General features: G+C 39.5%; 1 protein-coding gene across 1 annotated transcript; it reads left to right on the forward strand.

Moving 5' to 3' along the window:
* The first annotated feature begins 46 nt into the window (after positions 1-46).
* Positions 47-27,371, forward strand: LOC125450326 (deleted in malignant brain tumors 1 protein-like). Its single transcript, XM_059653072.1, has 12 exons — positions 47-170; positions 5,147-5,176; positions 5,708-5,830; positions 7,915-7,941; positions 12,088-12,232; positions 14,606-14,811; positions 19,320-19,467; positions 20,549-20,757; positions 23,655-23,830; positions 24,306-24,706; positions 26,457-26,728; positions 26,881-27,371. The coding sequence occupies exons 3-12, from the start codon at positions 5,821-5,823 to the stop codon at positions 27,066-27,068; spliced, it is 1,782 nt and encodes a 593-aa protein (XP_059509055.1). The 5' UTR covers positions 47-170; positions 5,147-5,176; positions 5,708-5,820; the 3' UTR covers positions 27,069-27,371.

Consider the following 27,371-nt stretch of genomic DNA (forward strand, 5'->3'; position numbering starts at 1 on the left):
CGAATCACCATGACTTCAGACCTAACTCAGCATTCACTTTATCACAGAAATCGATTCATGCCGATACAACTGTGGAGGGTATGCATCGGGATGTTCCTGCGATTATAACTGTGCTTACTATGGCAACTGCTGCCCAGATTTCTGTGCTCAGTGTTCTTACATCAATTCTGGTAAGTGGACTTCCAAAACAACAACCTACTTATTAAATTTATTGTGTGTGTACTTTGATCAGAAAACAGCTATCAGGTAAAGAATAGAACTTCAAAAAATCTTGTTGCTCCTTTTCTGGTTCCATACAGTTGTCACACAACTTTTTCTCTGCAGTGTATGTGGTTATCCATGATATTGGGTTTTTTGTACCATTGCAAAGAAAACACGGTCGCGCTAGAACAGAGTGGCTGCAAAACTTGCTTCCATATCAACCAAGTTGGCAACATCTCGATACAGACTTGATTTCGCTGAGAGCAATGGGCAGGAATTTGGAAGTGTGCAAAGTAGATGGATCGCTATATCAGTCAGTGCATAACATTGTTTTGACTTCAGTCTGTATGCTGTTTCGATCCAGCCAACATCCTTGCTTAGACTCATGGAGCCGAGCACATATTTAGTGACAGGAACAACCACACATCAGCCCGATTATAAAAGGATTGTCAACTACTTGGCTGTTACTGTTGTTACGATATCAGCTGATGATAATCCTGGACACATCAAACCTTCGAGTGAAACCTGGTTTGACAGACCACAAGTTTTATTTTTGCAATTTTGTGACTGTGGTATTCGGTTACTGAACATAATGTGATAGGCTGCCAATATACTTGGAACAAAAGAACATAAGTTTACCAGAGAAGAGAAAATAAAAAGAAACAAAGATTTATAATTAAGTATGACATGATTAGAAGGAATTTCAGATTTTAGATTTTCACAGTTAAATGATCCCTCAATACTAAAATCAGAGTTCTTAAGACATGAGTCAATGTAAATCAAAGAAGGCCTTGGGGTGGAGGAGGAGAAAGAGAATGCCATTCAGCCTATCGAGCCTGCCGTGCATTCAATACCATCACAGATAATCACCACTTCAATTCTTTTTACCCACCCCATCACCAAAGCCCTGAATACCACTCTATCTGCACTATCAATCTCTTTAATTCTTTGTAAGCTTCAATGAAATTACCTTTCATTCTTCAAAACTCCAGAGAACACAGACACAACTTGCCCAATCTCTCATAATAAGACAGTCGCACAATCTTAGGAACAGGCCTGGCGAGCCTCATTTGCAGACCCTCAGAGGCAGTAATATCTTTCCTGAGAAAAGGAGTCCAAACTGTCCTCAGTATTCCAGGTGCAGTTGAATCAAGTACCAATACAATTGAAGCAGGTCTTCACTATTCTTGAATTAGTATCATCGATAGCCATTTGTGAGGTGCCAAAAGACTGGAGGTTATCCAATGTGGTGCCGCTATTTTAGCAAGGTGGTAAGGAGAAACCAGATATCAAGAGAGCAGAGGGTCTGACATCAGTGCTGGGCAAGATTTTACAGAACCCTTACAGAGTGGAAACAGGGCCTTTGGCCCAACGAGTCCACACTGAACCTCAGCGTATCCCACCCAGACACAACACCAATAACCCACTTTATCTACACATCCCTGAACACACAGGGCAACATAGCATGGCCAATCCACTGAGCCTGCAAATCTTTGGATTGTGGGAGGAAAGCAGACCACCCAAAAGAAATCCATGTTCTCACGGTGAGAATGTGCACACTCCATACAGACACTTAACCAAAGGTGTTATTGAACCTGGGTCCCTGGCGCTGAGAGTTTGCAATGCTAACCACTGAGTCACCATGCCGCCCCAAAGGAGAACTTGCATTGCCTGACTGGGAATCAAACCCAGGCCACGGTGGTGACAGTGCCAAATCCTACCATTAATCTACCAGGGAAGGCAAGTTGTTGGAGTGAATCCTGAGGGACAGGATTTACATGTATTTCACAGGCAAGGACCCATTAGGGATAGTGGACATGGCTTTTGCATGGGAACTCATGTCTCACTAACTTGATTGAGTATTTTGAAAAGTAGCAAAGAGGATTGATGAAGGCAGAGGCGTGTGCATGATCTATATAGAATACAGTTATGCATTTGACAAGGTGCCTCATGGTAGACCGGTTAGTCAGTTTAGATCACATGGAATAAAGACAGAACTAGCCAATTGGATACAGAACAGGCTGGAAGGTCAAAGACAGAAGTGGTGGGGGCTTACTTTTCAGACTGGAGGCCTCTGACCAGTGTTGTGTCACATGGATCATTGCTGAGCCCACTGCTTTTCACAATTTATATAACTTACTCGGATGTGAACACGGGAGGTATGGTTCGTAAGTTTGCAGGTGACACCAACGTTGAAGGCATAGTGGACAGCGAAGCTGGTTACCTCAGAGTACCATGGGATCTGGAACATATGGGCCAATCGGCTGAGGGGTGGCAGATGGATTTTAATTTCATTAAATGTGAACTCCTGTGTTTTGGAAAGGCAAATCAGGGCAAGACTTCTACACATAATGGTCAGTCACTGAAGAGTTTTGCTGAAAAAACAGCCCTTGGCGTGTAGGTTCATAGATCCTTGAATGTGGAGTCGCATGTCAACAGAATAACAAAGAAGGTATTTGGTATACTTGCCTTGATTGGTCAGTGTATATTGAGTATAGGTGTTGGGCGGTTATGTTGTGGCTGTGCAGGACATCAGGCCACTTTTGGAACACTGCATGCATTTCTGGTCTCCGTGCTGTCTGAAGGATGTTGTGGAACTTGAAAAGGTGCCAAAAAGATTTACAAGGCTATTGCCAGGGTTGGAGGGTTTGAGTTGTAGTGTGAGGCTGAATAGGCTGGGGCTATTTTCCCTGGAGAGTTGGAGGCAAAGGTGTGACCTTACAGAGGTTTATAAAATCATGTGGGTCATGGACAGGGTTAAATAGGCACGGTCTTTTCCCCAGGGTAGGGGAGCACAAACCTAGACAGCATAGGTGTAAGGTGAGACGGGAAAGATTTAAAAGGGAACGAAGAGGGAACTTCTTCACACAGAAGGTGGTGTGTGTGTATGGAATGAACTGCCACAGGAAGTGGTGGAGGCTGGTACAAATGCAACATTTAAACGGCATTTGGATGGTTACATAAATATAAGGTTTTGAAGATATCTGGGCCAAAGGTTGGCAAATGGGACTAGGCTATCAGGTCTGAATGGATGAGTTGAACCGAAGGGTCTGTTTCTGTGCTGTACAGCTCCATGACGCGATGACTCTGTAACTCAAACTACCTTGCTTCATATGCTAACATTCCATTGGTCTTCCTAGTAGCTTGCTGTGCTTGCATGTTCGTCTTCAGTGAAGTGTGGATAAAGCCACTTCTGTTCCTTTGCACATCTACACTTTGCAATCTCTGAACATCAAAGAAATACTCTGCTCATCTGTTTCTCTGATTAAAGTGGATCACCCCACGTTTTCCACATTATATTCCATCTGTCATGTTTTTACCCATTCACAAAGACTGTTGAAACCTCCCTGAAGCCGTTACATACATTTGGTCACGACCTCAAAGACATTGTGAACAGTTTGGGCCAAGTATTGATCATTGCAGCACTACAATAGTCACAGCCGACCAATGTTTCAATGAGGAACTTTTCACAGAAGTTTCTAAGGAAGTCTGTAGTGTTGAACAGAACCAGTAAATGCAGCTCTGGAGCACTCTGATCTCAGGCCTTTCTATACAAGCAGGTGGTGAGAATTGAAGAGGTAGAATTTTCATTTCCTCAAGCTTGAAGCCTGATTTTGAAACTTCACGGAAGTCAGCAATATGTAAACATTCAAATGTATGTTGGTAACAAGCAAAATATTTTTTACATTGGCAAAATTACCACTTCATTGAAGACTTTTGCTCATACTGTGAACCGTGCAATTTACTTCAGACAAAGTGAGACTTTTTTTCTGCAAAGTACAGTATTATTCATTACAAAATTGTCAGGACTCATTTACGCTGCACTCAAATATTGAGACTCGGTCAGTCTGGTTAATGGGAACTCAGTGCAGTTATCGATGTCCAGCCTTGGGGTCTCTTCTTTCAAACTGCGAAGTGTTTTCTGCTGCTTTACCGCGAGAGGTAGTGAGGTTAATTCCACAAAAGAAGATGAGATCACGAGAGAGAAAAAAGTTGTGGATGCTCACAGTTTCACCTCATATTTTACAGGAGTGTGACGTAGGTATTCAGATATATTTGCAAACAGTGATGTTCTTAAAAATCTGATTCTTGTAATTTTAAGATGCTACATTTATTTATGCGTTTGTCCCCTTCATGGTACTCGGCTGCTGAGTATGCTATTTCATGTAACACTTTAAAAACTTGGAGTCAGCAGCCTCAAAACAGGTTCATTTCAGGATTTTTCAGGGCCCATGTTAGAGGCAAAACAGCACTGGAGGCCAGGGTGGATGAAGCCCAGAGAATATCCTGTGTGCCTAGGGAGCAGGAGTCCACTCCACTCTTCTCTCCCTCCGGTTGCTCACTCTCTTACCAATGAATAAAACCCATTGCAACATTCCAGTGTCAAACACTCCCATTCTCATGCTAACTGCTGTAATGTGTCCAATATGGTGGAGTAGTATAACATTTATTCTTTACACTGAAGTCTGGGAAAGGGTCCCAATGTGTTTCAAAAGAATTTTTTAAACTTCTAGCCATGAACATGATATACCTTTAAGTATTGCTTTCAACTCCTCTGCAATGGGCTGGTTGAGGTGAGGGGAATGCATTAGATTTCTGCTTGACACCCAGACATCACTCAATCTCATTAATGAGTGCTGGCAAGCACTTTGTGTGGCATTGCCTCTTATATGCCTCTAACACACAAATGGTGCACATCTTTGCCTAAGACAAGCTAGACTGACCCTAACCTTTTTTCATGCTTATACCATTCTGTGATCCCAAACAAATGACATGTGTAACATAGGCGGTGATTTTAATCATCAGTGATGCCAATCTTGTCAGTCAGGTCTATCCGAACAACTGTAATTTTTAAAAGGGGTTAAATTACTGTTCATTAATGCATAAACATGAGTGACTTGTTTAAAAACTCTTAGCAAAATAATATAATTATGTTCCTCTGCAGGCTATTGCAATGCTGTTAGCACCACTGTTGGTGAGTAATATTTACATGGTAACTCTGACACCTTTATACTTTTCTGATAAATATTCTGAGTAGATGAGACTAAGAGCATTGCAGAACTTTTAATTTCTCAGCCAAAACTTCCAATTTCTTGAAAGTAACAGTATTGCTTGACAAAAGACTTCTGCATTTCTCCATTTGGATCCCAATGAGATTCTCACATAATTTGGCCCTCTCTTCCAGACATTGCCCCCTTTATCATCCTCAAGATATGTGCATCGGAGCCCTCGATACATTTTCAATTTCATGTATTCCAGCCAATCTTTCCTCTTCTCAAATCATACGCTCTCTTCATTCAGTTCCTTTTCAATGACTCACTTGGACGCGGTGAATATTAAAAGATTCCTTCACTGTTATGTGCTCAGACTCGACAGACTTCCTTCCACTTGGTATGACCCCGCCCCCCACCCACAACCCTGCCTCACCCTGCAACCCTCTGCATGCAGCCAATGAACCTCCAAGAAGCCTCTTCAGATCTATAACTAACCATTTACTGTATGACAGGGTACGGCTCATGCAGATACAACTGCGGAGGACAATCTTCAGGTTGTTCCTGTGATTACAATTGTTGGTACAATGGCAGCTGTTGCTTTGATTTCTGCGACCACTGCTCTTACATGGGTGACGGTAAGCAAACTTATAAAGCTGAAGCCGGTATTTAGATACTTGCTCCAGTTCAAAATTAATGAGTGTGAATACTTTTTGCAGTTAGGACAAATTGTACGGCCTCGTCGCTCTATCACAGTGTGATTGAATAGAGGAGAAGACACGTGAAGAATGCATCAAGGGCACAAAAGCAGAAATTAGGAAACGGCAACACAGTGGTTAGCACTGCTGCCTCACATTGTCAGGGATGAGCGTTCGATTCTGGCCTTGGGCAACTGTGTTTGCACGTTCTCCCTGTGTCTGTGTGGGTTTCTCTGTCAGCTTTTCCAGTATCTCTCACGTGTTGGTTGGATAGGCCATGCTAAATGTGGGGTTACGCGGATCAGGTAGAGAGTTGGGTTTGGGTGGGATGCTCTTTAGAGGTTTGGTGCAGAGGTGTTGGTCCAAATGGGAAACTGACCAGCTGAATAAACAATAAACCAAGGGCCAAGTTAAGGTGATGATGACCTGGTTTGGTTATGTGTAACCTGGAGAATGGATGATTCAAAAGTGTTGTACAATGTGGGAAGTCAGCTACAAATGTTGTAACAACCTCAGTGAGGCAGATGGGACGAGAGCAACATTTTTGAGAATAAGAGGATTGATGTCAAGAGTGAAGATGTTCACAAGATAAGTATCGACCGCTAAAGGTTTTTGGAGTCAGAAGTAACAGGATAGATGCCACAGCTGAATGCTTTCCCAGAGTCAACACCAGGATTTAGAAGGAGATGGTAAGAACTGCAGGTGGTGGAGACAGAGATACAGCAGTATGGAGCTTCTTCGGAAGGGTCCTGTCAACTTTACTGCTCCTCTGATGCTGCCAGGCCGCTATCTTCCTCCAGAAGCACACTGTGTTGCCAGGATTTATGAAGCTTCTGGGAATGAATACTAAAATTTGTCTAGTCCTGGGATTGAAGGATGAAACAAAATTATTATGAAGCTTAAAGTCGAGAGTCGAGGTATTCCAGAGCTTCATGTTTCGAGTCAAGTTGTTTCAGCAGTCAGGTTTGGAATCCAGGAATTTTGTTGTACTCAAGTCAAGAATCAATGACATACGTACTGCCTATTAAAAGCTTGGGGACGAATTCTGGAGAAAACCTGTTTCTCCTAGCAATTATGGAATTACGAGAGTCAATGTTAGATGCAATTGTGATTCATGTGAAAGTTTGCAGAGTAAGAATAATTTTGGAAATCAGGTTAAGAGAGAAGTGGTTTTCAAGGGCTGTCCCAGCAGTGAATCTGCTCCATTGATGAGCTGAAATGGATTGAGGACAATGTGCAGTGCAACCCGAATTATAGCTGCTTTCATTCTCGGTATTGTCTTGGAACCGATAAAATAATTTTGAAAAATTACTCTCAGTTCCCAGTTAGTCCTATAAATGTTCAATAAAAAGTGTAAGAACTGCAGATGGTGAAAACCAGGCAACGAAACAGAAGATGCTAGAAAAGCTCAGCAGGTCTGGCAGCATCTGTGAAGGTCAAAACAGAGTTAACATTTCTGGTCCAGTGACCCTTCCTCAAAATTGATGGTACATGGGAAAGTGAAAGTTTATATGCAGAAAAAAGGAGGACGGGGATGGGGTAAGGAGTTAACAATAGGATAGAGCCTAAAGAGAGAGAAGGGCAGTTGGACAGACAGAGTTGATAATGATAAGGCTGGGAGGGTGAACAGTTGTTAATTGGGACTATTAGTGACTAAGAACAGTTCGTGAGTAATGGCGGGCTATGTGGTAACAGGGCCTGGCGTGTGGGGTTGGGGCCTGCAGCATGGAAGAGATTAGGCCCTAAAATTATTGAACTCAATACCTGAGTCCATTGGGCTACAGGGACCACAAGTGGAAAATGAGATGTTGTTCTTCCAGCTTGCATTGAGCTTTGTGAGGACACTGCAGCAAGCCAGAGACACAGATGTTGGTGAGGGAACATGTGATGCATTAAAGTGGCAGCAGCTAGTTCAGGGTCTATTTTAATAAGCAAGCAGAATGTGGATGTTAGCGCTTTAATTTGGATTTGAGTGCAAAGTTTCTAAAATACTAACCTACTGTTTTCATTTCTATTATTCATAGGATACTGTTATGCCACTACATCTAGCCGTAAGTAAAATTTGAACATGTTTGCTGCTTAGTAACTTGGAACCTGGAGTAAATATGTCAATGTTGTCATTTTCCAAAATTCACTTTGTAGACTTTTGTGGGGGAGCTGGTATTAACAAATAAATTACATTTAAATATATAAAGATTTAATCAATAATAAATGTCAGTATATTCAGTGAGGAAGACATTTTTGAATATTGAGTCATCAGGTCGAGCGCTGTATCACCTCCCCTTGACCATCAACAATATTATCATCACAAGCCCCCGCCCAAATTAAATGAGGAATCTAGGCACTACAAGTATCAACTCCGTGGGATCAGCCATAGCAACATGATGTCATTATGACCGTGTCAGAGCCAGTTATTCTGTAACAAGTGGATCTCTTCCTGGCTCCCAAAGCCTGTCATTCAGCCAGAAACAAAACTCAGGGTCAGATTGAAGCATCCCTACTTGCTATGATGGTTGCTGTTGTAAAAGCACAAAAGGACCTTGACATGACCCAGGACTCAAAACCTCGTTGGTTGGAAGCCCACACATCAGGTTAACTATTCAATCCACGCATCATGCGTGTCCCATTGCTGCAGAGTGCACCAAGGATAGAATGCTCTGAAAAACTTCAGAAGCCCTTTTGACAGCACCTGTCAAATCTGCAATGTCCACTGCCGACAAGAAAAACAGCAGTTGGTTCGTAGGAATTTCACCACCTCCAACCTCCCTCAAAGCCTTACACCATTTCAACATATCACCACTCATCCATCATTACTGGATCAAAATGCTGAAATTGTTGACCTGACAGAATTATAGGAATATTTTGACTACAAAAGGACTAAAAATGGAGGTGATGGTCCGATGGTATTATCACTGGACAGTTAATACAGAGACCTGTATAATGTTCCGGGGACCTGGGTTCGATTCCCACTGTGACAGATGTTGGAATTTGAATTCAATAAATGTCTGGAATTAAGAATCCAATGATAAGCATAACTCTGTTGTTGATTGTCGCGAAAATTCTACCTCGTTCATTAATATCCTTCAAGGAAAGAAACTGCCATACTTACCTGGTCTAGCCTACATGTGACTCCAGAACCACAGCAATGGGGTCGACTTTTCACTGCTGTCTGGCATTTAGGAATGGACAATAAATGCCAGCCGAGCCAGTGACGCGCTCATCCTGTTAATGAATAAAGAGAAAAAAACATGGACTGTAGCAGCTCAATGAGGAGTCCAACAGTATATTCTCAAGGGTATTTAGAAGGATCTATAAATGGTAGCCTGTATGGTGACACCTATATCATAACAAAGTTAACATTCAAGGTTAGATGAAGTAAATACAAAAAGGGATGACGAAATATGATGACAATAGATTAATAATGAATGGAATTATTTCTTCAATTCGAGTTGAAAAATTGTCATAAGTTTTTTGAGGTTATCAGCCTATTTTCAAGTTGCAGTTTCAATGTATTGTGTCTCTTTCACTTGTCAAAAGTAGTTTATTAGCTGTTTATGGTTAACTGACACATTTTCCCAGTTTTATTCTGTACTTGGTAAAATCTTTTCAGCCCTAGCATCATTTTACATATCTCTAGCTGCACTGCTCCGTGGGAGGAGATTCTCAAAGTCTCACTGTCTTCTGAGTTTTAATTATTCTCATCTCTGAGTTAAAGAGGCAACTCAATATGTTTAAACTGTGTATCTCATTCTAGTTAACAAAGTGTGGAGCTGGATGAACACAGCAGGCCAAGTAGCATCTCAGGAGCACAAAAGCTGACGTTTCGGGCCTAGACCCTTCATCAGAGGCATTTGTGCTCCTGAGATGCTGCTTGGCCTGCTGTGATCATCCAGCTCCACACTTTGTTATCTTGGATTCTCCAGCATCTGCAGTTCCCATTATCACTATCTCATTCTAGTCTCCCTCACAAAGGAATCATCCTCTCAGTTACCACCCTTTCAAATCTCAACAACAAGAACAACAAAGTTGCTGGAAAAGCTCAGCAGGTCTGGCAGCATCTGTGCAGGTTAAAACAGAGTTAACGTTTTGGGTCCAGTGACCCTTACAAACAACTGGTGAATCTTTCAGGTCTCCTCGTAACATCTTTTTTTCAATAAGATCACCGCGCTCTCTTCTAACATTAAATGGAAACAACTAGTTTTCATAAGATAACACTTGCATTCTGAGTATCAATTGAGTCAACCTTCTCTGAACTGCATTGGATGTATTATATCCTTTCTTACATAATAAAATCACATCTGCTGTGTTAGTATGTTTGCTGCAATGTCTCCATTCCAATCATCTTGGTCAGAGCTCTCATTTTGTGGACACGATGTCTTATGCTCGGATAAAGTAATGTTCAAGGCAGCAACCGTCTGCTATTTCACCAGGTTGTTACTCCACAGATGAGACCAAATTGTTGCTGAGTTACGCAACAATGGAGCCACGTTTGTCAACACTATGGTATAATTGAGAGATGAAAATTTGACAGTTACGGGGAAAGATAAAACGCCAACTTCCACTTCTGGAAACATTGTAAATACTAATGGAAAATTGTCTTTAAATTGCAGAAATCTAATGGTCTGCAGGGCAGCAGCAAAAGAAAACAATTCACTGAAGACTAGGCAAAGTAAATTGCATTGGAGCAGGAATGTTACACTGCTGCATGCTTCAGCTCTTCTACAGTACAGAATTAACATTCACACCGAAAGATCACAAAACTTTATGCATCTTTTTGGGCAAGAGGGCAACAAAACCTACATGTTGATATTTGTAATACTCTCAGCAGGCAGCAATTCTGAATCAACTGCTTTGATAAAAATTTATTTTGATATCTACATATTATTCTATATATTTGGATCCACCAAATACTGTCCAAGTTTTTCAGTGAACGCAGAACTGTCCCACTATGAATTCTTATATGTGATTAACAATTGTGTTATCTGGCCTTAGCCAAAACTATGGTAGAGTGTTATTGGGCTCAGTATCCAGATCGCCATGCGGCTTTAATGTAGAGGTGTGATCAGGCTTTCCGCTTCATCGTCTCTGGCGTGGAATTCTGATGAAATCAGAATCTAGTTCAGCTTTTGGTTAACCCGTGAGCATTCACTATCAAGACTGGAGGAAGGTCAACAGTGACATACGAATCTTACTAGATGGTGCTTGGCACCAATGGAGCCATGTGGCAACAGGCAGTAGAGATTACCAGGGAAGGAGGATTAACCAGGATTAAATCCATCAGAAATTGAACTGGACAAGTGTAAAATTAATGTGGCCACAAGGTCAGGTCGAAGGCTGTGAATTCAGTGATGAGTAACTCACATCCTGAATGCCAAAGTTTGTCCACCATCTTCAAGGCACAACCCATCAGTGTGACAGAATGCTTTCCACTTGCCTGGATGTGTGTCATTCCAAGAAAAGACACCATCCTAGAAAAAGCAGCCCTCTTGCTTACAACTCAATCCACACCTTAAACATTCATTCTGTCCATGTCTGATGCAGAATGGCAGCAGTAGGTATCATCTACAAGACACTGCTGAAATTCTATCAACTGCACCATCCAAGCCTATTACCTGTGCTACCTGTAAGGAAAAGGGCAGGATTTGCATGGGAGCACCTCCTATAAGACACACACAATGCTGAATTGTTTATACATCTCTGTTCCTTTAGCACCACTGGGCCAAAACCCTCTAATGCCTTTCCTCAACTGCACTGCAGGCATGCCTCAATTCAAGGATTGCAGCGGGTCAGAAACGGAGCTCATCACCACATTCCCAATGGTAATTGGGGTGGGCAATAAACGCTAGCCTAACCAATAAAGCCATATCTAGTGAAAGGGCAGTTGTGACAACGTGAATCACCAACCAGGTCTGAAGTAAGAAAAGCCAAAAGTACTGCGATTGCTGTAAATCAGAAACAAAAACAGAAATTGTTGGAAATGCTCAGCAGGTCCGGCAGCGTCTGTCGAGAGAACTCAGGTTAATGCTTTAGGTCGCGTGACCCTTCTGCCGAACCTGAAGCCTGAAGCAATGCCTACTTAGATGTTTTACATTCAGGAAAATTAGTGAATACTTTGGTTAGAGAAAAAAAAATGTATAGGTTGCTCTTTTGCCATGTATTCCAATAAATTAACTGATCTATTTCCTTCCTGATAATAGCTACTTGTGGAGGGTACCTGGATGCTGCCAATGGAACTATCAGTAGTCCCAATTATCCATACAACTATCCAGATAATGCAGCATGCGTTTGGTACATAAGAAGAAACGTAAACCAAAGAATCGTCCTGGTATTCACTGAAATACAGTAAGTGAAATTGTTTCCACTTTTATACAATAGAAGGAGATATGACAGAAGTATTGGTGTCAATTACATTGCTGATTCACTTAAATTGTATCAATGCTCTGGGGTGGGGGGGGGGATGGGTGGTGGGGTCAGAATGTTATGTTGAGTGCCAGGTATTTTTGACCGCCAGAAGATGCGGTGAAACTGAAATACACTCTTCAGAAAATCAGCAAGGAGCTATTCTCCCTGTTGCTGACAAGGAATAAAATGTGGAATCTGTTAGGAGTCAGAGGGATGTGGCTTAAAAAGTGAGACGTGTGGCACAATCAGGCAACAAGTGCGGTCAGGCCCATCTCGACATCAAGATCACTTTGGTTCATGTTTTATGCTTTTCACGAGCTGGCCTGGCAAACTTCTCATTCGGAAATGTCACAATGACAATGGATGATCACTGTTGTCTGTTAAATCCCCTTACCCATTTCACAACTAGTCAGATTATTGTTCAGCATTCCATTTTACCAATCTTACCAAACAAGCTTAACATCAAGTAAACGCAACAATGAAACCAGAGCGAGCACCTGCTGGATTCAGCTCACAGATCTTCATGTTGGAAAATGGATATCAATATCTCAGGAAATGCTCAATGCGATATGATCACACATCCAGACTGATGACAGCAGACTGTTTGCTTGCTCTTATTGTCTTCACCCACTTTGAGCCTACTTGGATGCTCACACCACCCTTATCTTGCATTGCTTTCCCTTACATTGTTATGCTTGGTACTCTCAACCAGAGATACCTGGCTCATATTGCTGCTGTTTTGCCGCGCTGTTTACTGCAGACATAAAACCAGGAAACCTGTCATAATTGTCAGCAAGCCAGTCAAGGTAAGGGAGATATCCTTCGCTCATATCTGCTGCAACAGTAAGTCCAGTACCAGCCCAGGCCCTGTCTGAGGTGGTCAGAGTCAGAATCCATTTCTCCATAAGGGGTGAGGAGTGGAATGATGCGGAAGTCATCGCCCGTCTTTACTCTTTTGCCATTGAGAACCTTTATTATCGCCAAGAATTGCAGAGAAACAGTTATTTTGTGAGATGAAAGTGTGTGGCACAGATGTTACTTACAAAGGTGGTGGTGCCCCACACGAGTGAGTAGAAAGTGCCAGGGTCATGCAGGATTTGGTGTGTCAGAGCTTGGATACTGTGTGTGAGAGAGTTTGAGAGGGAAAGGAGAGTCAGTGTCCACGTACAAGATGAGTACACCAGCAGAGATAGAGTGAGTTTGAGATATTGGAGAGGAGATGGTAGCACTTCCTCTGGTGGAGTGGAGAAGGATATTTACATTCTTCCTACAGCGATGTTCTCTAAAATAAGTGGCAACCTTGTGCCATGCTGGTGCGACCTGGTGTTGTGGCCTCCACATGCTGGTCCTGTGGAGGAGGAAGCCTTGACTGAACACCACCCGGTCCAGCTGCACCTCCAGTTCAATGCCTACACAATGGGATACCATCAGCCCCCAGACTGCCGTATGTGGAGCAAATAATAAATACAGTGCAGGTATGAAAAAATCTCACATGACGGACTGAAGCATGAGATCAGAATTCTTTCCTGCCTGGCTGATGAACAGTTGAGTCGAGATCAACATTTTACTGTGAGGAATACCATAAATGTAATCCGGTAACAAGTGTTAAGGAATCTGAAAATCAGACCAATCAGACTTCAAAAGGAGAGATCGATAAATCTTGATGAAATAGATATAATTTCAAGAAATAAACTCACAGAGGAGGGATTGGTAGACAAACTGTTCTTAGATCATTATAGATTAATATAAATTACTGAAATGACAACAGAAATAAATTTTCAGTCGGCCTGGCAGCCACTGCAGAGAGAGAGTGAAAGATAACATTATTGTCAAATCAGTTTGTCATTCCTGTGAGGAGGCCAGATGTACGGGTATTTCCAGTATTTTCAGTTTTTAGTTCAGGTCTCTAGCATCTGCAGTACTTTACTTATGTACAAGTGAATAAACAGTGGAAGAAGATAGATAATCGAGTGCATACAAGACAGGATTATTCATTGTGGAAATTGGAGAATTAAAAGATGTGCCTGCTAATCATTCATTGAAAGCATTCTGTCAATGAGAAGTCACTGTCTGCATGGGCAATCCCATATTAGTACACCTGTCAAAGACATTTCATTACAAATCACAACAGGTTTTCTTCTGAGTTCGTATCGTCGAGAGTGCTGTGGATTATAGAATCCAGAGAACTACAGTCGGACTTAGATTCGGAATTTCGCGTATGTATAAAAGTACGATTGACTAAGTCATTTGAGTAATAATCATCAGTAAATTACTGCTGCATTAAATTTCAAACTCTGTTGATTCTTGTTACAGGCTAGAAGTTACATCAAGTTGCTCATATGATTATATTGAAGTTTATGATGGGCCATCAACGCATAGTGATTTGCTTTCAAAATTTTGTCAAGGATCACATCTGAGATTTGTATCATCATACAATAGTATGACAATTTATTTTAGAACTGATTCCAGTGTTACTAGACGTGGGTTTACAGCAAACTACTACACTCTGGACAATGATGGTAAGTTATTGTTCTCTCATTGTTGTCTCCAAAGACCAAACATGTACTTTAGCCTCAAAGAAATGTTGTGAAATTAGGAATTGATGTGTCTTAAACATTGAACTTCCAATTTGAAAAGCTTTGTTAGTATATTTAGGTAGAAAAGAAAACAAAATGCCAGATTAAAACTGTTAATTTACCATGCAGGTGTAAAGTTAGTCTTGAAGTTGTGCACCCGTTATAATAGTCGCCCAAGTTCACTTCCATTGTTTTCTATCACAATGTCTGTTTCATGCAGTGATAACAAGTTCTGAATGTACCACATGTTTTAAAATAAGTCACCAGGTTTTTCTCTTTTCAAACACCAATGAACATTATAGCACAGGAACAGGACCTTCGGCCCACTAAGCCTGCATTGACACATGACACCATTCTGAACTAAAACCCTTTTGCATCTACATGGTCCATGTACCTCTATTCTCTGTCTGGTCATCTATCTGTAAAGCTGCCTCTCAAATGTTGCTGGTGTGTCTGCTTCTACCACCTCCTGCGGCAGTGCATTCCAGGTATTTACCACCCTCTGTATAAGAAAACTTGCCTCTCTCATTGGATTCAAATTTTCCAATTTTTATTTTAATCAATGTCCCCTAGTAATTGGCAGTTATATTCTGGAAAAAGACTCTGACTATGCATTCTATCCGTTGTGTCTCATTTTTTGTCAATTTCTATCAGATGACCCCTCACCCTCCAACATTTAAGCGAAAACAAACCAAGATTGTCCAATCTCTCCTCAAAAGGTCATACTCTCCAAACCAGAAAACATTCCAGTCAACATTTTCTGTACCTTCTCCAAAGCTTCCACATCCTTCTGTAAGTGAGGTTACCAAAACTGGACACAACATTCCAAACGTGGCCTAACTAACAATTTATATAGCTGCAACATGATTTGCTAATTGTTATAAACTGTGCCCCAACCGATGAAGCCAAACATGCCGTATGCCTTCTTGACTACTTTATCCGTTCCTGTCACCACTTTCTGGGAACTGCAGACCTGTGCACCAAGATCCCTCTGTACATTGATGCTTCTGATGTTTCTGCCATCTCCTCCTGTATTAAACCTTTCAAAATGCATTTTCTCACCTTCCTCTGGATTAAATTCCATCTGCCATTTCTCTGCCCAAGTCTCCAGCCTATCTAAATCCTGCTGTATCCTCCGGCAATCCTCCTCACTATCCACAGTTCCCTCAATCTTTGTGCCATCCACAAACCTACTTATCAGACCACCTACATACTCCTCCAAATCATTTATAAATGTATTACAAACAACAGGGCTCCCAGCACTGATCCCTGTGAACACTAATGTTCACCACTGGAGGTGAAAATACCCAATCGGGAAAATACCCTTCTACTGTTACTCTCCATCTTCTGTGATCAAGCCAGTTCTGTTATCCATCTTATCAGCTCATTGCAGATCCCATGTCACTTTACCTTTTACATCAGCCTGCCTTGAGGGACCTTGTCAAAGGTCTGGCTAAAGTCTACGCAGAAAACATCTAACACACTACCCTCATCAATTAACTTTATCCCTTCCGTAAAAACTGTCAAATTTCTGAGAATCAACCTCCCCTGCACAAAACCATGCTGCCTATTGCTAATAAGTCCATATTTTTCCATATGTGAGTAAATCCTGTCTCTAAAAATTTTCTCCAATACTTTCCTTACCAGTGAAGTAATGCTCACCAGCCTGTAATTTCCAGGATTATCTCGAGTGCCCTGCTTAAACAAAGGAACAACATTGGCTATTCCCCAGTCTACTAGGACCTTGCCTGTGACTAATTCTTTAAAAATTTAAAGTGACTTCTCTACTTTTCAATGAACCGCTGCATTTACTACTTTTCTGATCGATTTATGTGGGGCTCCAAATCCCCCTGTTTCCATACCGTATTGATTTATTTAATTTTAAACTATTGTGTTCCCATATATTTTTGTTTCAAGATATACAGCCGTGTATTTATCTAGATTGGAATTCATTGACAAAATACCAGCTCAATCTGCAAGTTGATTAATTTTTTCTTATATTGTGTTGCAGCTCTTTCCTGTAGTAACTGTAACACCTACTTGATGTCATCAGCAACTTAGGAACTGGAAGTTCAGTTTAATAAGTCTAAGTTACTTATATATATTTTGCAAAAGAGTGAATGTAGAATCATTTTTTTCTAAAGCATGCATCCCATCATTTGTCAACTGAATAACTGCAATGAGCTGGTCCTCTCTATTTTCCTGTTTATGGCCAGTTGCTGCTCATTTTGCTACTATTTGTTGGACTGCACATTGCCTGTTCTTAGCCATGCGTTTATAACCCGCACCTTATCAAATGTTTTTGGAAAGTTTCCAAATATTAGCTTTTAACTCTTCACAAATAATGAATTGGACTTTTGCATTTCTGACACGTTTTCATGCAGATTTTAAAAAAGCAGAAATATTTAAGTGATTTGACCATATGGTTCAAACAGTTGGCTTTATGCTGAATAATATTCATCTATTTAATAGATTTTTAATTGATACCTATCATGGTTATTCTAACACATCCTTATGTAACAGCTAAATGCCATTTTATATTTGCCTTAAATGGGCTGAATTTCAAAATTGTTTGTTGGTAGTAAATCTCTCTCTAGCATTTCTGTTTTCATCAACTAAATCGACTGAAATTTTCACATTCATGTTATTAACCATGAAAAAAAATTTACTTAACTGTGAACTTATATTGTAGATTAATATCAACATTGCCTTGCCAGTGTTAATGACACTGAGAAGCAGTTCAGAGACCTTAAAAATTGTGACAGAATTACCAGAAATTGAACAACATGTTTCCAACCTTAACTTCATTTGTGAAGAAAGGAAATAACAATGTCCTTCTCCATTTAAAGGCTATTTCATTCCAAAGAAAACTTCCTCAGAGTTTAAAACAGTGCCTGAATACAAATCGAGATTCATTCATGCAGTGACAAATGCCAATTGATCGTCAAAGCAATCATCAAGCAGACTCATTCTTTTTAAAACATGATTTGAATTCCCAATCATTGACTGAAAGGGTTACACAAAACTTCACATTTTAGGAATTTAGTTTAATCAGTAAGCTAAAAAATTGCCTAAATAATATTTAGTAGGTAACTAACATATGCTAAACTACTCTACTTCATAACTTTAAAGCTCATGGTACAGTTCCATGAAAATAACTCAAAGAATAGTCTCAATAGACTTACGTATTTGAGTGTGACATTGCTGCACAATTTCATTTTCTCAATATTAACTTTACAACCTCAAAATCAAACAGTTCAATATTTTATGAATGAGGAGAAAATAATCAGTATTTAAAGGTTCATAGTGTTGTACAGTATGGAAACAGAACCTTCGATCCAACTCGTCCACAGCGACCAGGTATCCTAAATTAATCTCGTCCAATTTGCCAGCATTTATCTCATATTCCTCTAACCCCTTCCTAATCATATACACATCCAGCTGTCTTTTAAATGTTGTAATTGTACCAGCCTCCACCATTTTCTCTGGCAGCTCATTCCATACATGCACCACCCTCTGCATGAAAAAGATGCCCCTTAGGTCCCTTTTATATCTTTTCTCTCTCACCTTAAAACTATGCCCTCTAGTTTTGGACTTCCTACCCTGGGAAAAAGACCTTGGCTATTCACCCTATCTGTGCTCCATCTAACGTCACCCCGCAACCTCTGATGCTCTCGGCCTATAGTTCAAACCCTCCAAAATCCTTGTAAATCCTCTCTGCACCCCTTCAAGTTTAACAGCATCTTTGCAGGGAGGACAGGGTTGAATGCCTCATTGCAAAAGTGGTCTAACCAATGTCCTGTACAAGTGCAACATGACATCCTGTTATATCTGGGATATTCCCTGTAACTAGCAATTCAGAATTTTTTTTTTACATGAAATTTTTTTTGTTCAGTACTATATGGTAGAATAAAACTTTGGCTCCACCAAACATTCTCAATGTTTGTTCAGTGAAAAACTCAGCCATACTAAAAAGGAATTTATTTGCCATTTATGTTTTGATCTTAGCCGCGGCAACGGTAGGTTTATTTTTGGCCTTAGAGCTCAGATAAACTAGGGAGGCTAATGAAGATAACCTCTCAGTAGCTCTCATCAGTAGTCTATGAGAACGGGCAACTGATGAAATCTGAATCAGGCTCAGCTGTGATGCCTCAATAGTTGACCCATGAATATCTTTAGTCAAGAAAATCGACAGTGATTTAAGCCTGGTACAAGATGGTACCTTTTAGCCCTTCAATCTTATGGTAACAAGGAGTGATTTGAGCAAGATTATGAGATGAGAAAGATAAATCATGATCAGCTTTAAATAGCAGAGAAAACTTAGGTGTGTGTGTGAAGCATACTTGTGCTCATTTTTTCTAAATCTGGAGAAAACTGACAAAGAATTTTGGTAGAGGAAACAAAATCATTCTTTTGCCATGTATTGCACTATATTTCCTTATTACTAATAGATGGATCATGTGGAGGCTATCTTGAAGCTGTGTATGGGTCAATTACAAGTCCCAATTACCCATTCTTCTATGGAGATAATGAACAATGCATTTGGTATATAAGAGGGGACAGTGACCAAAGAATAAAGCTGAAATTCACCTATGTTGAGTAAGTAAATATGTTTTCACTACCATATTTTAATATTGGTGTGAGTGGAGTACTTTTTGTCAATTAACCATTGCTGATAGGTTCGTTCTACTTGCATCCAATAATTTGTTAATGAGTATCAAGAATTCTTGGCCCCAGAGAAATAGCTTTAAACTGAATGTATACTCTTTAGAAAAACAGTAAGGAGGCATTCTCACTTTACATCAATTAGAAACAACACATGACTAACTGAAACATATCAGAAATCGTTCCTGCCTGTCTGGTACTCTGTTGAATAGAGATTAGCATTTTACTGTTAGAAAATTTACTGATGTGATCCGGCTACAAGTATTAGGGAGTCTGGAAGCATTCAAAGTGAAATGGAACAATTATTTCAGACGACAAAGGGAAGTGCAGATAAATCTTTTTGAAATAAAAATAGTTCATGAAATAACAAGTCAACAAAGGGACTAGTGGACAAATACAACTTAGATCATTAATGATAAATATCAGCAAATTAATTGAAACCAGCTAGGTTGGACAATGGATATTGGATCTAGAATGTTTTCAATTATATGTATGATAATCTTGAGAAGTTGGGGGACACAGTCAATCTAACTATTTTAGAGCATTTTCTCCTGAAAATCACAAAGCATGCCAGTACTGTTGAAAGAATGGGCAATTTGGATTGAGATTGTGAGCCATGACTCAGTTGACAATACTTTTGTCAGTAAGTTGCAGACTTCTGGGTTCATGTCCTAGGGTTTTGCGTGCTAAAACTAAGGCTGATGCTCCAGTATAAGAGGAAACCCTGAACTGTTGCAGATACCATCCTACAAATGAGATATATAACTGAGGACCTTTCTGCCTCCTATGTAGATGAAAAAGATTCCATTGCATTATTTCCAAATTATAGAAGAGTACTATCCACCAATAGGGATAGGTAACAAGACCCATATTCCACAAAGGATTGTAAAAATTCTCATGTTCCTTGTTTAGGCCATGAAATTCCTGTTAACATGCTTATCTTTGTAAGTATAACTTTGAATTGCCTTATTTATTAAGTAAGTTCATTTTTAATTACTGATCATTTTCTTAACAGTCTGGAAGTTTCGTCAAACTGCAGATATGATTATATCGCAATATATGATGGACCGTCAACAAATTCCACTTTGGTTGCAAAATTCTGCAGTGGGTCAGATCAGACATTTACATCAACATCTAACAGTATGACAGTTTATTTTAAGACTGATTCCAGTGTAACTAGACAAGGGTTTTCAGCAAACTACTACGTTCTGCCAAATGATGATGGTGAGCTTTGTTATACATCTTGTGTCAAAATTGCAATGTAATTTAAGAAATGTGGTGAAATTATGAACTGACACATCTTATTTGAATTTCAGTTTGAAATTTTTATCAATACTTTTAAACAATAAATGAGGCCAAAAAACGTCACAGCAAGGTTTTCAACTTACCACCCAGGTGCAAAGTTGAAGTTGCGCGCCCATTACAGAAGTGGCTTAATATTCACTTCCATGGCACCCAATCATAATGACTGCATCACATAGTGGAAGCAAGCTGTGAATCTACCCCTTATTTTCAAAGAAGCTGTCATCACATTTTGTGTTTTTGTGGGAAGAGCCTGGAGTTTTTCATCATTTACTCAAAGAGCTAATTTAAAAATGGCAGAAAAGTTCAATCTTTCATCACAGAACAACATTTCAGTTCTGGGAACTTCCTAGATAATCCTTTTTGCACAACTCTCCATGCTTTTGTCACCTTTCTTGAACATAGAGATAGTAATTCTTCACAGCATTCCAAAAATGGTCTATCTTTGCTCTGTACAAATTTAACATTACCATTTTCATTTTCAATTGACCTCAGGGTGAATACTTTTAGTAATTTGTCTATTTGTACCAGATCCATTTGACTCCATACCACATTGATACATTTATTTCCTGAGCAGTATCTAACTTTAATTTACCACCAAAATCTATTACCATATACTTAGCTAGGTTCAAATTCTTTCGTCAGTTGCATTTTGCAAGTTTATTCTCATCTTCTTATAGTTTGTTGCAGCTCTTTCTTGTACTTTATGTTTCACTATACATTTTGAGTTGTAATTTTGACTCCTGAATCCAAGTTGTTGATGTACATTTTGATAATTAGCATTTGCAGCACAACTCTTTCTGAAGCCACAATTCCCACCATTTATCAATCAAATGACTGTGTTAAAAACCAAAAGAACTGTGGATGCTGTAAATCAGGAACAAAAACAAAGTTGCTGGAAAAGCTCAGCAGGTCTGGCAGCATCTGTGAAGGTAGAAACAGAGTTAACGTTTTGGGCCTGGTAAGGAAGGTCACCGGACCTGAAACGTTAACTCTGTTTCTTCCCTCACAGATGCTGCCAGACCTGCTGAGCTTTTCCAGCAACTTTGTTTTTGTTCGTGAAATGACTGTGTTGAATTGCTCCTCGCTGTTTATTCATTTGTGGCCAGTTTGTTCTTCATTCTGATCCTTCTCCGACTCCACATTTTTTGATCTTAGTCAGATTCTACGCAGCACCTTATCAAATGTTTTTTGAAAATTGAACAGCATTTGCAGAAAAAGACTGTAATCAAAAGCAGAGTATGAACTGCCCTTTTGCATTTATACATGTACACATTTCAGACAGAATATCAATCAAATTAAGAATGGAGTCATATAACTTCAGGGATTTTGGTAGGGGCAGTAGCTTTTGACATGCCTGACACAATGCAATTTCTGTCAGGTACTCTCTTTATTGTCATTTCCTGACACCAAGGCTAAGCTGTGATTCTTCTTCCTTAGTGATCCTTCTGTGATTGATTGCCATTTGAAACTGGTATCCTGGCCTTCACATATTGTCTTTGGTGACTGAAATAACTGCAGAGAGGCCAGCCTCCCATCACCAAGTCACCCGTTATTCATTTTTGCACAGCACACTGCCTGTGGCCAGCCAGCTCGGAGTCAGTCCCCTGTTTATATTGGTCAGCCCGAACTTCCTGATTGGCCCAGGTTAACAACCCAGTCGTAGTTAGCAAGATCCACCTAGTTCCAATCACTACAGTGACATATCCATCAATCTCTTGCAACCACATGCACGACTAACAGTATTTTTCTAGTCAAATCCAAGAACAGCTTTAAAACCTTTTAAACTGATGCGAGGGTGGGGGTGGGGGTGGGGTTGTGGATGTAAATATTGTTGTTGGCAGAAACATGGGGGAAGTATTGTTGATTAATCAAGAGTATTGTGTTTGCCAGAGACCTGGAACTATCAAAAAGATATCTGAATTCCAGTGAATGACTCAAATGGGTCACATAACAAGATTTCTGTAAGATGTCACCTTTGAAACATTTACTGTAACAGACTAAAATCAACAAATGACTAAACAATATTTGTTATGCAGCTAATATGCCAAAACTAGAAAAAGCTACTTTATTGCACCAACAAACTCTTTATGTCACACTTACAAATTATACCACACCGTCCACAGAATTGTAGTCTTCGCAGGCGCCATTTCAAAGTTACTCTGTGCATCCAGCGTGCTGTTTTTCTGAGTCGTAATATCCAGTATACATTGGAAGTCACTCTTCTGTCTTCTGAGAATTCTCGGACTGACCAGCAGCAGCGCCAACTCTGGTCATTCATTCTTTCAGTTGCGCCAAGCCAAATCTTCTGGTATCCTTAAGACTTTACCCAACTGTTCAACTGGAGAACATGAGCTCATTCACATTTTGCCTGGCTGCTAAGAGAAAATTCTGTCTCTCTCTCCTATTTGTAGCAGTTGCTGATTATTTGTCTCCTTCCCTGAGCTTCTCTTTTTTATTGTTCAGGCGTTCTCCAGGTAGGTCTATGTAAAGCAAAACCAGCTTCTCCTTTCTTTCGTATTCATATGAAATCTGGCACTTAGGTCTCAATCCAACTTGGCCTGAAATTAATGCCCTATGGCAAACAGGACAGATATGCTTATTGTCACAGAACTACTAGTAAGTCCCATATCCCTATTCACAACTCCAGTTTACTTTGAATTAACAAGAATTAAAACATAATCATTTTAAACAACCTTGCAAAAGAGAAATTAATTAAAATTATATATTCCTAAACCAAGAGCAGTGCCCATTATTGGTTTTTAAAACAGGTTTCTTAATAATACAAAAGATTGATCAGATTTGATTTTTTTTTACAGAATTGTTGACGTGTTTATCTGATTATATGGAAGCAAAAATTAGTAGGTCCTACCTCAACCTTCTGGGTTTCAGTGAACACAGTCTTTATCTGAATGATCGAAACTGCAGACCGATAATAACAGCCAGTGATGTAATCTTCAAAATACCACTTAATAGATGTGGTACAGAATGGCAGGTAAGGAAACCAGTAATAAGAGGTGGATTTCACAGGATTCCAACTTTATTCTTTTATATCTCATGATGGCCTAATTGTTGAAAATGTTCAAAGGTCAACCCGCCCACTAACTATGATAATATTGCCCTTGTATAAATACTTTCTAATGCTATAAACAATATTTTGATGCTTATATTGTATACAGCTATGATTTCACATAACAATTCTGCTCTCTGATACTTAATGAGTTGTTTATTATTGTGTTGAATGTCTTCAGAACCTCTCACACAGGTTGGTATTAAGGCTTCCTAAATAATGGCCTCCCACCTATGTTTTCTTACATCTTCCAGCAATTTAGTTTTCTGCAATTGCAATTTTGTCATTGTTTTTTAACTCTGAAAATACATTTTTCAGACATCATTAACTTTCTACTCTGCATCAAGTACTTAATCCTTGAAGTAAACTAAATTTTAATGTGTGCATTTTACATTTGCAGGAAAACAACAGCAGTATCACATATTCCAACACCATCCGATCTTCACCTTCTGACTCAATTGTAACTCGTGAAACAAACCTTCTGTTCAATATTGGCTGTGAAATGCAACAAGATACAATGTCCAAAATAATGTATGTGACGAAAGAAAACACAACCGGTGACATCATAGATAATATCACAGAATCTGGCATGTTTAATGTCAGCGTGAGATTCTATGAATCACCATCATTTACCCAGCTAGTGCTAGACTCACCTTACTATGTGGATCTCAGGCAGAACCTGTATGTGCAGGTCGAACTGCACAGTTCAGACAAGAATCTTGTTGTTTTTGTGGAAGCCTGCACTGCATCACCTTATAGCTTTGACTGGACTTCAAAGACCTATGATCTGATAAAAAATGGGTAAGGAATGCTATTCACTGCATCAAAATTGGAAAGAATATTTCTGACTATCAGAAATGTCTTGAAATCCAAATAACTAAACATTTTCTGTGCTATTTTATGTAATAGTGTGTCATAAAAACAAGTTTGTATCAAATTAAATCTTTCTCAACCAGCATTTGAATTAACACTTCAATGTGTGAATAAGTTTTCTTTTTGGTCTCCGATCAGAAGAAGTTTAAAATGTACTCTATTTCCCCATTCTTGCTTTATATCTTATCGGTTGTACTTGCAAATTTTAAAAAGCCATGAAATGTGTGCACAAGTATAAAATGATTCCTAGTTTAATTCTGAATTACCTTTTAAAGTTTTCTTCACACTGGGCACCTTACAGTATGGATTCCACACTTCCCTGATTTAAGTTCTTAGTATTTGAGGTTCTTTTATTCCTCTTCACCTTTTCTATATCCAACATTGTACACTGATGAAATCAAACATTTTCTCACCATCCACATTCCACTGACTGCATTTTGCAGTGCAAGGAGTTAGCAGCCAGAGCACTACAGCTAGTACAGGGGAGCAGGGGGAAGATTGAATTTGTATCACAACTGCATTCCCAATGTAGAGACTTTTTCTGTGAATATGGTGAAGCAGAAATAGGATGCATATTACTGATGCTAGCTTGATACTACGTTTGAAAAGCAGGTTAAATACAGAAAAATCAGAAGGGAAGTGAAAAAAAAATGAGGACAATGAAAAGAAAGTATGAGAACAGATTGGAGGCTAACATGGAAAGGAATCCAAAAGCTTTTATAGGCATACAAATTTTATTATCTAAACACAAAAAAACTGATTAGGAATCAAAAAGGATTTATCCAAGGACACATAAAGCATCTGAGATATTACGTGTGTATTTAATAACTTTTACAAAAGAAGAGGATGCTACCAAAATCATAGTCAAATAGGAATAATTAAGATACTGGATAGGCTAAAAATTGATAAAGAGGATATATTGGAAAGCTTGGCTGTACTTAAAGTGGATAAGTCATCAAGGCCAGATGGGATTTATCTTAGAATAATAATAGAAACAATGACAGAACTTAGGAGGCAATGAGCCGCATCTTCCATCTCTCCTGCAATGGAGGGATCGTGTTCCATTATTCCTAGCAGCAGCAGGGCTCAGTAGCATGCATGGTCAGGAGTGCAGAAAGAAGCCTGAAGAGAATCTGCCGAGAGAAGTTAAGACCCAAGATTCTACCACAGCAAGGAATTGTGGAGCCCGGCGAAAGGTGAAGGAGGGCGAGTTCTGGTGGGCAGGCATCACAGAAGGAAGGGGCTTGACAAGGGGTGGGATCACAATGTGCACAGGAACCTCAAATGATGTGCCCCCCTTTCCTACCTAGTTTTGTCTCATGTAGACCTTTGCAAACAACCTGCCATTCTGACCTGATTACTCATACCCATGCCAACTGTATTTTGGTGTAGGTAACATATTATTTAGGTCTAAAGATTTGTTAACACGTTTAAAAGGCCCTTAAATATTTGTTTAAATATGGTGGGTAGACTGTTGATTTCAGCTCCCATCTCCCCAACATATTATGAGTGTGAGCTCACAAGTAATGGAAACGTGGTGATTAGCTACTCAACCTGTTTTGTATGTACATCCACTGAAAACATTCCCAGCTGTAATTTACCAATGTATTTTTAGTTTCAATGAAACTCTAGTTTGGAGTGGGATTTTACATATTAAAATTATTGTTTTTTTTAATAGATGTGTTAAGGATGGGACATATGGAAATTATCCCTCACCAACTCATAATGTTGCGCGATTCAAGTTCAGTGCCTTTAAATTCCTCAATCTTCATCCTTCAGTCTACCTGCAGTGTAAAGTTGTGGTCTGTAAAGCTTATGATTATTCATCTCGGTGTTACCGTGGATGCATCTCTCGGCAAAAAAGGGCCATAAGTTCCTCAAAGGGGAGCACTGATGTTCTAATAGGACCCATTGAACTGAAAAAAGATCTAAAACAATATAAAGCTGAGGGTGAGTCGATCATGTGATTTACTAATTACATCACTAATAAAAGGGCTAAATTAGAAATTTTATATTTCAGAATGTGCAGTAATAGTCATCATTTCGTAGCTCTCATGACTAGTACAGTCAAAAGTAAGAGATTGTTTTGAATTTTTTTTCAGGATTTGAAGAAGTGAATGAAGCTGTGGAGACAAATACCCAATCCAGTTTTCCATTTGTTCTATCTTTGATTGCTCTGATTGTAGCTGTTTCAGCTTTGGTTGTCACTGTTCTAAAATACAGGAAGCAACAAAGGCACTATGCTCGTGAGCGGCTGCGAGACAATGTCCAAAGTGTAACAACTCACTAAATGGAATTCGGCTCTGAAATGATCCTATCAACCAATAATCATGATGATTGAATTCAATGTTGGCTCCCATCAAACTTATTGAATGGACAGAATTCAAGAGCTCATTAAATGACTGTCTGCAGGAACTAATTTGATTACTGAAAATAGATGAGAACAATTCACCTATTGTGTCTGAAAAATTGCTAATAGAATACAATGATTGAATTTATTTGTTGAATTGTTATGGTTCTCCTCAAATTTATTGCAAAAAAATGTGTTGCCTAAAATCAATAGCAATGCAATAAAATATTTTCTTCTGCATTA

Source organism: Stegostoma tigrinum, chromosome 20 (assembly GCF_030684315.1).
Source record: "Stegostoma tigrinum isolate sSteTig4 chromosome 20, sSteTig4.hap1, whole genome shotgun sequence".
NCBI lineage: Eukaryota > Metazoa > Chordata > Chondrichthyes > Orectolobiformes > Stegostomatidae > Stegostoma > Stegostoma tigrinum.